The sequence below is a fragment of the Sciurus vulgaris genome (assembly GCF_902686455.1).
Source record: "Sciurus vulgaris genome assembly, chromosome: 8".
Taxonomy (NCBI): Eukaryota; Metazoa; Chordata; class Mammalia; order Rodentia; family Sciuridae; genus Sciurus; species Sciurus vulgaris.
Window position 1 is genome coordinate 12,192,358 of NC_136468.1, and position 12,391 is coordinate 12,204,748.

At 38.6% G+C, this 12,391-nt stretch overlaps 1 protein-coding gene across 1 annotated transcript; it reads right to left on the reverse strand.

Moving 5' to 3' along the window:
• Positions 1 to 10,848: 10,848 nt before the first annotated feature.
• LOC306668938 (olfactory receptor-like protein OLF3) lies at positions 10,849 to 11,805 on the reverse strand (the record flags this gene model as incomplete). The annotated part of the gene is made up of 1 exon (XM_079152655.1): positions 10,849 to 11,805. One exon carries the CDS (start codon positions 11,803 to 11,805, stop codon positions 10,849 to 10,851), a length of 957 nt encoding a protein of 318 aa, XP_079008781.1.
• Positions 11,806 to 12,391: the final 586 nt, after the last annotated feature.

A 12,391-nucleotide genomic window follows, 5' to 3' on the forward strand; every position in this document is an offset into this window, starting at 1 on the left:
CCAATGAAGAAAAGTCAGGGACCAGATGAGTTCTCAGCCGAGTTCTACAAAACCTTTAAAGAAGAGCTTATTCCAATACTTCTCAAAGTATTTCATAAAATAGAAGAGGAGGGAACCCTCCCAAACTCTTTCTATGAAGCCAATATCACCCTGACCTAAACCAGACAGAGACACATCAAGGAAAGAAAATTTCAAACCAATATCCTTAATGAACATTGACGCAAAAATTCTCAACAAAATCTTAGCAAATTACATACAAAAATATATTAAAAAATAGTGCACCACGATCAAGTGGGTTTTATCCCAGGGATGCAAGGTTGCTTCAACATCAGGAAATAAATAAATGTCATTCACCCTATCAATAGACTTAAGTCAAGAATCACATGATTATTTTGATAGATGCAGAAAAACTATTTGATAAAATACAGCATCCCTTCATGCTCAAAACACTGGAAAAAATAGGGATAGTGAGAACATTTTTTAACATTGTAAAGGCCATCTATGCTAAGCCCATGGCCAATATCATTCTAAATGGTGAAAAACTGAAAGCATTCCCCCTAAAAACTGGAACAAGTTAGGGATGCCCTCTTTCACCACTTCTATTCAACATCCTCCTTGAAATTCTAGCCAGAGCAATTAGACAGACCAAGGAAATTAAAGGGATATGAATAGGTAAAGAAGAACTCCAACTATCCCTATTTGCTGATGACATGATTATATATTTAGAGGAACCAGGAAATTCCACCAGAAAACTTTTAGAACTCATAAGTGAATTCAGTAAAGTAGCAGGATATAAGATCAATGCTTCTAAATCCAATGCATTCTTATACATAAGTGATGAATCTTCAGAAAGAGAAATTAGGAAAGCTACCCCATTCATAATAGCCTTGAAAAAAATAAAATACTTAGGAATCAATCTAACAAAAGAGGTGAAAGACCTCTTTTGAGAACTACAGAACACTAAAGAAAGAAATTAAAGAAAACCTTAGAAGACGGAAAGATCTCCCATGTTCTTGGATAGGCAGAACTAATATTGTCAAAATGGCCATACTACCAAAAGTGCTATACAGATTCAATGCAATTCCAATTAAAATCCCAATGATGTACATTACAGAAATAGAGCAAGCAATCATGAAATTCATCTGGAAGAGTAAGAAACCCAGAATAGCTAAAGCAATCCTTAGCAGGAAGAGTGAAGCAGGGGGTATCGCAATACCAAACCTTCAACTATACTACAAACCAATAGTAACAAAAACGGCATGGTATTGGCACCAAAATAGACAGGTAGATCAGTGGTACAGAATAGAGGACACAGACACAAACTCAAATAAATGCAATTTTCTCATACTAGACAAAGATGCCAAAAATATGCAACGGAGAAAAGATAGCCTCTTCAACAAATGGTGCTGGGAAAACTGGAAAACCATATGCAACAGAATGAAATTAAACCCCTGTCTCTCACCCTGCACAAAAATCAACTCACAATGGATCAAGGACCTCAAAATCAGACCAGACACCCTGCATCTTATAGAAGAAAAAGTAGGTCCAAATCTTCAACTTGTTGGCTTAGGATCAGACTTCCTTAACTGGACTCCCATAGCACAAGAAATAAAAGCAAGAATCAATAACTGGGACAGATTCAAACTAAATAGCTTTCTCTCAGCAAAGGAAACTATCAGCAAGGCGAAGCGAGAGCCTACAGAGAGGGAGAAAATATTTGCCACTCATACTTCAGATAGAGCACTAATTTCCAGAGTATATAAAGAACTCAAAAAACTCTACACGAAGAATACAAATAACCCAATCAACAAATGGGCTAAGGAAATGAACAGACACTTCACAGAAGAAGATCTTCAAGCAATCAACAAACATATGAAAAAATGTTCAACATCTCTAGTAATAAGAGAAATGCAAATCAAAACTACCCTAAGATTCCATCTCACCCCAATTAGAATGGTGATTATCAAGAATACAAGCAACAATAGGTGTTGGCGAGGATGTGGGGAAAAAGGTACACTCATACATTGCTGGTGGGGCTGCAAACTAGTGCAGCCACTCTGGAAAGCAGTGTGGAGATTCCTTAGAAAACTTGGAATGGACCCTCCATTTGACCCAGCTATCCCACTCCTCGGCCTATACCCAAAGGAATTAAAATCAGCATACTACGGAGATACAGCCACAACAATGTTCATAGCTGCTCAATTCACAATAGCCAGATTGTGGAACCAACGTAGATACCCCTCAATTGATGAATGGATAAAGAAACTGTGGTATATCTATATGTATATCTATATCTATATATACATATATAGATATAGATATACCATGGAATATTACTCAGCCATAAAGAATAATAAAATTATGGTATTTGCAGGCAAATGGATGCAGTTGGAGACTATCATGCTAAGTGAGATAAGCCAATCTCAAAAAACCAAAGGTTGAATGATCTCACTGATAAGCAGATGATGACACATATAGGGCGTGGAAAGGGGGCAAGGATGGAGGAAGGAGGGACTCTATAGAGGGATAAGAGGCGTGGGAGGGGTGGGGGAAGAAAAAAATAACAGAATGAATCGAAAACTATTACCCTGGGTAAATGAATGATTACACAAATGGTATACCTCCCCTTCATATACAAGCAGAGAAACAAGATGTATCCCATTTGTTTACAATAAAATCTAATTTTACAAAAATTTTACACACAGAAGAAATGAAAAAGCAAACGTTAGGACCAGTGAATGGATGAAGCCCACTAGAAGACCAGTCAGGTAAATGAGAATCAAGTCTCAATTTTAACTTTTGAAATAAATCAAAATGTCAGGAAATAAAAAAACAATCTCTCCGTATTAACACTGAATGTAGATTATCTAAACTATCCAATCAAAAGACAGAGTTTGGCAGAGTGGACTCACCAAGAAGACTGAACCATATGGTGTTTAGAAGAGACCCACCTCATAGACAAAAATACCCACAGACTGAGAGTGAAAAGATGGCAAAAGATACAACATGCAAACAGAGCCTGAAAATAAGCAAGATTGGCTACTCTCATACCAAGTAGAGCTTCAGTCTGAAATCAATCAGAAGAGACGAATAAGGTGGATTCAAACTGGTGAAGGGAAACATCCAACATTTTCATAGGAACTATTTAGTTCACCAAAAGCAATAGAAGACAGGAAATGATTAAAATCAGGGCTGAAATCAGTGAAATCGAAATGAAAGAAACAAAAAGTTGGTTCTTTGGAAAAATAAATAAAATGATGAATCTCTAGCTCTGCTAACAAAGAGAGAGAAAAACTCAAATTACTAAAATATGTGATGAAAAGGGAATTATCAAAACAGATGCTACTTAAATATGAGATAATTAGAAAATATTTTGAAAATTTATACTCCAATAAAATAGAAAATCTTGGAAACACTGGCAAATTTCTAGAGACAGATGACCTATCCAAACTTAATCAGGAGTACACACATGATTTAAACAGATGAATTTCAAACAATGTAATAGAAGACACCATCAAAAGCCTACCAATCAAGAAAAGCCCAGGACCAGGATTCTCAGTCAAGACCTACAAGACCTTCAAAAATTAACACCAATACTTCTCAAATTACCCCATGAAATAGAAAAGGAAGTGTTATGGTTTGGATGTAAGGTATTCCACAAAAGCTCACATGTGAGACACTGCAAGAAGGTTCAGAGTAGAAACAATTGATTTGTAAGAATCTTAAACCAATCAGTGATTTAATTCCCTGATAGGGATGTGGAGTCTCTCTCTCTCTCCTCTCTCCTCTCTCTCTCTCTCTCTCTCTCTCTCTCTCTCTCTCTCTCTCTCTCTCTCCCTCCCTCCCTCCCTCCCTCCCTCCCTCTCTCCTAATCATTGTAATGTGAGCTGCTTTCCTCCACCACCCAGTCCCACCATGATGTTTAGTCCCAAGGAATTGAACCTTCCCCCTGAAATGATGAGACCTCAACTAAACTTTTCCTCCTCTACAATTGTTCTGGTCAGATCTTTAAGTCACAACGAAATAGCTGAATAACACAAAAGGAAATCCTTCTAAACTCATTCTTTGAGTCTCGTATCACTCTGATACCAAAACCAGACAACAAAAAATCAAGGAAAGAAAACTTCAGAACAATATCTCTGATGAACATAGATGCAAAAATTCTCAATAAAAGTCTGACAAATTGCATATGAAAACATATTTAAAAAAAATAGTGCACCAGGATGAAGTGGGGTTCATCCCAAGGATGCAAGGTTGTTTCAACATATGGAAATCAATAAATGTAATTCATCACATCAGTAGACTTATAGACAAGAATTGTATGATCATCTCAATAGAAGTAGAAAAAGTATTTGACAAAATACAGCACCTCCTCATCCTCAAAACACTAGAAATACTAGGGATAGTAGGAACATACCTCAACATTATGCTAAGCTTAAGGCCAACATCATTCTAAATGGAGAAAAATTGGAAGTGTTCCCTCTAAAAATTGGAACAAGACAGGGATGCCATCTTTCACTACTTTTATTCAACCTAGTCCTTGAAACTCTAGCCAAAGCAATTAGACAAAAGAAATTCAAGGGATAAAAATAGGAAAAGAAGAACTCAAACCATCACTATTTGCTGATGACATGATTCTATATTTAGAAGATACAAAAAATTCCACCAGAAAATTTCTAGAACTAATAAATGAATTCAGCAAAGTAGCAGGATATAAAATCAATACCCATAAATCAAATAAATCCATACAGCAGTGATGAATCCACTGTAAGAGAATTTAGGAAAACCACTCCATTCACAATAACCTCAAAAAATAAAATAAAATATTTGGGAATCAATGTAACAAAAGAGGTGAAAGACCTCTACAATGAAAACTACAGAACGCTAAAGAAAGAAACTGAAGAATACCTTAGAAGATGGAAAAGATCTCCCATGTTCTTGGATAGGCAGAATTAATATTGTCAAAATGACCATTCTACCAAAAGCATTATACAGATTTAATGCAATTCCTATTAAAATCCCAATGACATTTTTCACAGAAATAGAAAAAGCAATCGTGAAATTCATTTGGAAAAATAAGAGACCCAGAATAGCCAAAGCAATCCTTAGCAAGAAGAGTGAAGCAGGAGGCATCTCAGTACCAGACCTCAAACTATACTACAGAGCCATACCACACCATTGGCATTGGCACCAAAACAAACAGGTAGACCGATGGTACGGAATAGAAGACACAGAGACAAACCCCATAAATACAGTTATCTCATACTAGACAAAGGTGCCAAAAACATTCACTGGAGAAAAAGATAACCTATTCAACAAATGGTCCAGGGAAAACTGGAAATCCATCTGTAGCAAAATGAAATTGAACCACTATTTCTCCCCTGAACGAAACTTAACCCACAGTAGATCAAAGACTTAGGCACTAGAAAAGAAACCCTGAGTCTAACAGAAGAAAAAGTAGGCCCAAATCTCACCTTGTCGGCTTAGAATCTGACTTCCTTAACTTGACTCCTGAAGCAAAAGAAATAAAGTCGAGATTAAATAAATGGGATGCATTCAAACTGAAAAGCTTCTTCATGGGAAAGGAAATGATCAATAACGTGAAGAGAGAGCCTAGAGACTGGGAGAAAATCTTTACCACATGCACCTCAGAACATTAATCTCCAGGACATATAAAGAACTCAAAATCTCAACACCAAATAAATAAAAAATAAATAAACAAATAACACAATCAATAAATGGGCTAAGAAACTGAACAGAAACTTCACAGAAGAAATACAATTGATCAACAAATATATTAAAAAAGATGTTCAATATCTCCAGCAATTAGAGAAGTGCAAATCAAAACTACTCTAGGATTTTATCTCACTCCAGTCAAAATGGCAATTATCAGGAATACAAGCCTCAATAAATGTTGGCAAGGATGTGGGGAAAAAGATACAATCATAAATTGCTAGTGGTACTACAGATTGGTACAACCTATTTAGAGATTCCTCAAAAAACTTGGAATGGAACCAACATTTGACCCAGCTATCCCACTCCTTGGTTTATACTCAAAGGACTTAAAATCAGCATATTACAGTGACACAGCCACATCAATGTTTATAGCAGCTCAACTCACAATAACTCAACTATAGAACCAACCCAGGTCCTTCAACAGATGAATGAATAAGGAAAATGTGGTATATATACACAATGGAATACTACTCAATCTTAAAGAATTAAATGATGGCATTTGCCAGTAAATGGATGGAGATGGAAAATATCATGCTAAAAAAACTAAGCCAATTCCAGAAAACCAAATACTAAATGTTTCCCCTGCTATGTGGATGCTAATTCACAATAAAGGTGGATGGGGTTAGGGAAGAATAGAGTTACTTTGCATTAAGCAGGAGGGAGTGAAGGGAGAGGGGGTAGGAAAGATAGTAGAATGAATTGGATCTTATTACCCTTTGTGCATATATGGCTACACAACCAGTGTGATTCTATATCATGTACAACCAGAAGAATGAGAAGGTATACTCCATATATGTATGATATGTCAAAGTGCATTCTACTTACAGTATAAATAATTAGAACAAATTAAATAATGCAAAAAAGTATAAAATGGTAAAAGAAAAAAAAGAAAAGACATTAAGAAGATTGTTTACCACGAGCAAGTTGATTTTATCTCATTGATGCAAGGTTTTTTCAACAGGGGCAAATAAATAAATGTAATTCATCACATAAATAGAATTAAGGACACAAATTACATGATCATCTCAATAGATGATTTGACCAAATCCAGCACCCATTCATGTTAAAATTGCTGAAGAAAACAGGATGGAAGGAGCTTACCTCAGTATTATAAAGTCTATAAATGTCAAACTCAAAATCAACAACATTCTGCATGGAGAAAATAGGAATGCATTTCTTTTAAAAAATCAGGATCAAGACAACAATGTCAAATCATTCCACATCTATTCAATATAGTCCTTGAAACTCTAGCCAGAGAAATCAGGTAAGAGAAGAAAATCAAAAGAATACAAATAGGAAGATAAGAAGTCTGATTATCTGTTTGCCGGTGATGTAATTCTATATGTAAAAGACTCAAAAGTCTCTACCAAAAGATTCTAGAGCCGATAAATTTTAAAAAGCAGCACAATACAAGATCAACATACAAAAATCAATAGTATTTCTATAATCCAATAATAAATCTACTGAGAAAGAAATCATGAAAACTATTCTGTTCATGAAAACCTCAAAAAAATGGGAATAAATCTAAATAAGAAAGCGAAAAACCCCTACAATTAAATCTATAGAACACTGAAGAAAAAAATTGAAGAAGACCTTAGGAGATGGAAAGATCTCCCATGCTCTTGGATAGAAAGAATTAATATTGTAAAAATGGCCATATTATCAATCTGTATATTACCATACACAGCTTCAGTGCAATCTCCATCCAAATACAAATAACATTCTTCACAGAACTAGAAAAAAAAGTCCTAAAATTCATACGTAAGAATAAAAGTACCAGAATAACCAGAGCAATACTGAACAAGAAAAGTGATACTGGAGGCATAAAAACACCTGATCAAATTAGGCTACAGAGATACAGTAACAAAATATTGGTATTAAACAGACATGAAGACTAGTGGAGCAGAATTGAAGACACAGAGACAAGCCCACACAGATGTAGTCATCTGATGCTTGACAAAGGGGTCCAAAACATGCGTTGGAGAAAAGAACCTTTTTAAGAAATGGTGTTAGGAAAACTGGGTAACCATATGAAGAAGAATGAAAGTAGATCCCTGTCTTTCACCCTGCACAAAAGTCACTGATGTGGATCATAGACCTAGGAATTAGACCATATATTTTGCAACAGCTCAAAGAAAACATACAATCAACACTCTAAGAGAATGACCAGCACTGATTTCCCTAACAAGATCAGTAGAACCTAAGAAATAAAACCACAAATTGGTGAGTGAGATGGAATCAAATTAAAAAGATTATGCACAACAAAGGAAGCAAGAGCACAAAGAGAGAGCAGCAGGGTAGGAGAAAACCTTTACTAGCTACTCCTCCAATAGGGGATCAGAATCCAGAATATATAAATAACTCAAAAAACTTAATGCCCATCAAAAAGACTCCGTCAACAAATGGGCAGAAAGAACTGAACAGATATTTCTCAAAGGAAGAAATGCAAATGGCCAATAAATAGATGAAAAATGCTTGACATCCCTAGCAATCAGGGAAATAAATGCAAATCAAAACCACATTGAGATTTGATCTCTCTCCTGTTAGAATGGCAGTCATCAAGAATAAAAATAATAATAAATGCTGGTGAGGATGTGGGGGAAAAGTCCATTCACACTTTGTAGGTGGGACTGCAAATTATGATAACCAGCTTGGAAAGCAATATGAAGACTACTCGCAAGACTAGAAATGTAACCACCATATGACCCAGTTACTCTACTTCTTAGTATTTTCCAAAGGAACTAAAATCAGCATACTGTAGTTAATGTTTCTAGCAGTGCGATTCACAATATCCAAGTTATGGAACCAGTCCTGGTGCCCATCGACAGATAAATGGATGAAGAAAATGTGGTATATATGCAAAATGGAGTTTTATTCAGCCATAAAGGATGAAATTATGGCATTTGCTGGTAAATGCCTGGAACTGGAGAACATCATGCTAAGTGAAATAAGCCAGAGTCAGAAAGTCAAGGATTGAATTTTTTCCTCACCTGTAGAAGTTAGAGGAAAACAAGGGAAAAAAGGGAAGGGACTCCATGAAAATAGAAGAGAGGAGGGTGAAGTAGAAGAAGAGGACTGAGTGGGAAGGAAGAGGGAAGGGCAAAGGGAGAAACTGCAGAATCGAATTAACATAGTTGTGTGATGTACCACAGTGAATTCCAATTTTGTATGCCTATAAAACACCAATCTTAAAAATAACAATGAGTAAACAGAGGGAAGATGAGTCAAATATAAGAAGGGACCTGGGTAGGTGAAAAGTGGAGGGAAAGAAGCAGAGGGCACTGAAATGGAGCCCAGTACATTCCATGCATGTATGAGTGTGTCAAAATGAGTCCTACTCTTACGCATAACCGTAAGGCACTAATGAAAACATCTTTAATAGACAAGGATCTGACCAAGCCACACACCTGCTGCATCCTGCCTACTTCCCCACTGTTCCCGCCCTTGCAATTGAGCTTCCAACATCTTTGAATTAGCATGCTTGCCTCATCCCTACGACTTCTTACCAGCCTTTCCTCATACAGGTGTCTAGTCATCCGAATGACTGAGTCTCATCGTTCTGGTCTCAATGTAAGGGTCCTTTGATAGAAAACCTGCTGCAATCATTCCCAGTGGGCATCCTGTCATTGAAACACTTGTCACTTGCATTATAATTGTTTGGTCATACGCCATCCCTACTGTGTGTATACATGCTTCTGTTGTGTTCAAGACCGCCCGCCCATGGACCCTGACACAGCCGATAGCCCACTGATACAGCTTGTTTCAACACTGATAGAAACTTATTGCCATCTCTGGAGATTCAGTGAGGACCGCATTTACTATCGAGGTAAAATTCAAATGTTAGATGGGCTTCAGATTATATAAGTCTGCAAATCTGTGGGAACTCTTAGCTTCTGAGAAAATGGGTTGACAAATATAGGTACCTCTAGTTAACTGACTTAAAGAAGTGATGCAGAGAATACTTAGACTCCTTCAGGGAAGCCAGAAGAACAGCTGTTTTCATATACTTTACTTTTTGTCCATTTTATTTTCCCTTTTTACTTATTTCTTTGACTTTACATGATTTGGGTCTTTCATGAGAGATGAGATCCACTCTCAAGCCCAGGTCACTAGGTTTATAAAGGATGACAAGCCCCGTCATCGGGAGGAGGGAGCAGGAGAGAGTTGAGGATAGCATTGCACAGCTGACTGACATGGAATTCCCCCAAACCCACATTAAAAGGGTCTTATCTTTCATGGGATCTGACTAACAAGTCTTCTCTTGCTTAGATTAACTATGCTTTGGACATTTTGGGCATTTTCTCAAAAGTCATGTGTTTATTTTGGTTTTAAAGATTCAGAGAAAAGTTAATGGATTTTCCAGAGATGAGATAATTTTAACATTTTTAAAAATACCCTTTTTATACTCGATGAAAGCATTCTTAAACTGCTTGAAAACTGTCGATTAGTGCCTGAAACTTAAATTTCCCTTGGACATTAATGTCCTTGGGTGAAAACAACTTTTGGTTACATCCCTATGGAGTAAACATGACCTTCATCTGATCTTTCTCCCATTTACTACCTGCAGCACTCAGAGAACGGCATTGCATCCACCTTCAGTGGGTGCTGCACAAGGACATTTCCATCAGCCTTGACAGCAACACCCTCCTAGAACGCTGACTGACGCAGTGACCGCACGGGCTACATACCCACACATTATTCTAAGTGAGACTTCAAATGTGAAAATGCATTTTGTCTCCACTGGAAACAGCTAAACCTTTTCCAAAATGTGTCTGCTAAGGACAAGTGGTCCAAGGAAAGGTCCATGCACAAGTTCACAATTAGAAACAATATGACAAATCAAAAAGGTGAGTCACATCTCAGGCCATGGGGATGGAGACTGAGAGAGGGAGGTGAGTCCAAGACCAGCATGCTTATCTCCACTGACCACACTGCTGTGACAGAATGCTCCCACATCCCACACCCAACACGCGCTCAGCCTCCCACATAACACACCAGTACGCATTACGTCATCTGCTTCCTGGTTGCCAGGGCAATGCAGCTGATGCCTGTCACATGGAGTTGGGTGGGGAGAACAGAGGTGAAGCTCTCTTCTCCAGTGATGCGCCTGAGTCATCGCCTTGCCAGTTTTGACGTTATCCCTGAAAACTGTCCTAATAGTTTCTGCCAGGCACCCTTCACCTCCTTATTCCGTAGACTATAAATCATGGGGTTCAGCATGGGTGTCAAAATGGCATAGAAGAGAGAGATCAGCTTCTCCTGAAGGACAGAGGGGCTGGAGTGGGGCTGGGCGTAGGTGAAAATGGCCATGCCATAGCACAGGGCAACCACAGTGAGGTGAGAGGCACAGGTGTGGAAGGCTTTCCTCCTTCCCTGTGTAGACTGGATCTTCAGGATGGTGGAGATGATCTGGACGTAGGACAAGAGGACCAGGAAGAAGGGCGTCATAAGCAGCACTATGCTAGAAACAATGATAGCAACTTCATTGGAGGAGGTGTCCACGCAGGCCAGCCTGACCACAGCTAGGAGTTCACAGGATATGTGATCAATATACTTGTTTGTGCACATGGGCAGCTGGAACGTGATGGTAGTCTGCATGAGAGAGTTGATGGAGCCAGTGACCCAGGACGCGGTGGCCAACCGAGTGCACAGTCTCCCATGCATGATGACTGAGTACCGCAGGGGGTCACACACTGCCACATAGCGGTCATAGGCCATCACTGCCAGCAGAACAAACTCAATCCCACCCAAGGCCAGGGAGAAAAATAACTGGGCAGCACAGCTCAGGAACGGGATGCCTTTGTGTTCCACGAGGAAGTGTACCAGCAGCTGAGGGACGATGCTTGTGGCATAAGACACATCCACCAGGGAGAGGTTGGTGAGGAAGAAGTACATGGGAGTGTGGAGCCGGCCGTCCAGTCGGATCAGGAGAACAATGAGGAAGTTCCCCAGCACTGTCACCAGGTACATGGCCAAGAGCAGGACAAAGAGGGAGACTTGCGTGTCCCAGTCACTGGACAGTCCGAGGAGGATAAATTCACTCTCCCATGTCTGGTTATATGTTCCCATTAAAAAATGTTAATCTGTAGTGAAATTGAGAAATAACAAGAGATATTTATCAAGAAATACAAGGAAAGTTTTCATGCCTTTATAAAGGCCATTGTGTCTTGCTTAGTCCTTCAGATCATCCAAGACTATCATCCAAGAAGTCGGGCTGGATGCCCATGTGTTTTTGCAGATCCACTTTGCATCTGAAAGGCAGTGGGGCGTCTTCATGAGGACACGATTTGGCACCAGGATGTCAGTTACAGCCTGGTGAGAGCGTGCTCCTTTCCAGAGCTCTGCCATTTTACTCCCCTCTGTCCAGGCCAAAGAGAATGGCCCTGAGGACTGCAGGTCAAACACCAAGCAGTGAAGTACACAGATGGCAGGTTAAAGAACTATCTTGAGTATGTCAACTAAACCCGTCTCGGGAATATACATAGCATTAGATTCTCTCCTCAGTGTTCGACCAACCCCAGGATTTTTCCTACTAGCTAGTCATCTAATCCTCCTTTAATAAACAATAAAATCCTAATTTATATTTTTGGGTCATATCATCCTCATGTTCAACAAATCTCAAAGCATACCTCTCCTCATGTTTTGAGATGTCTCT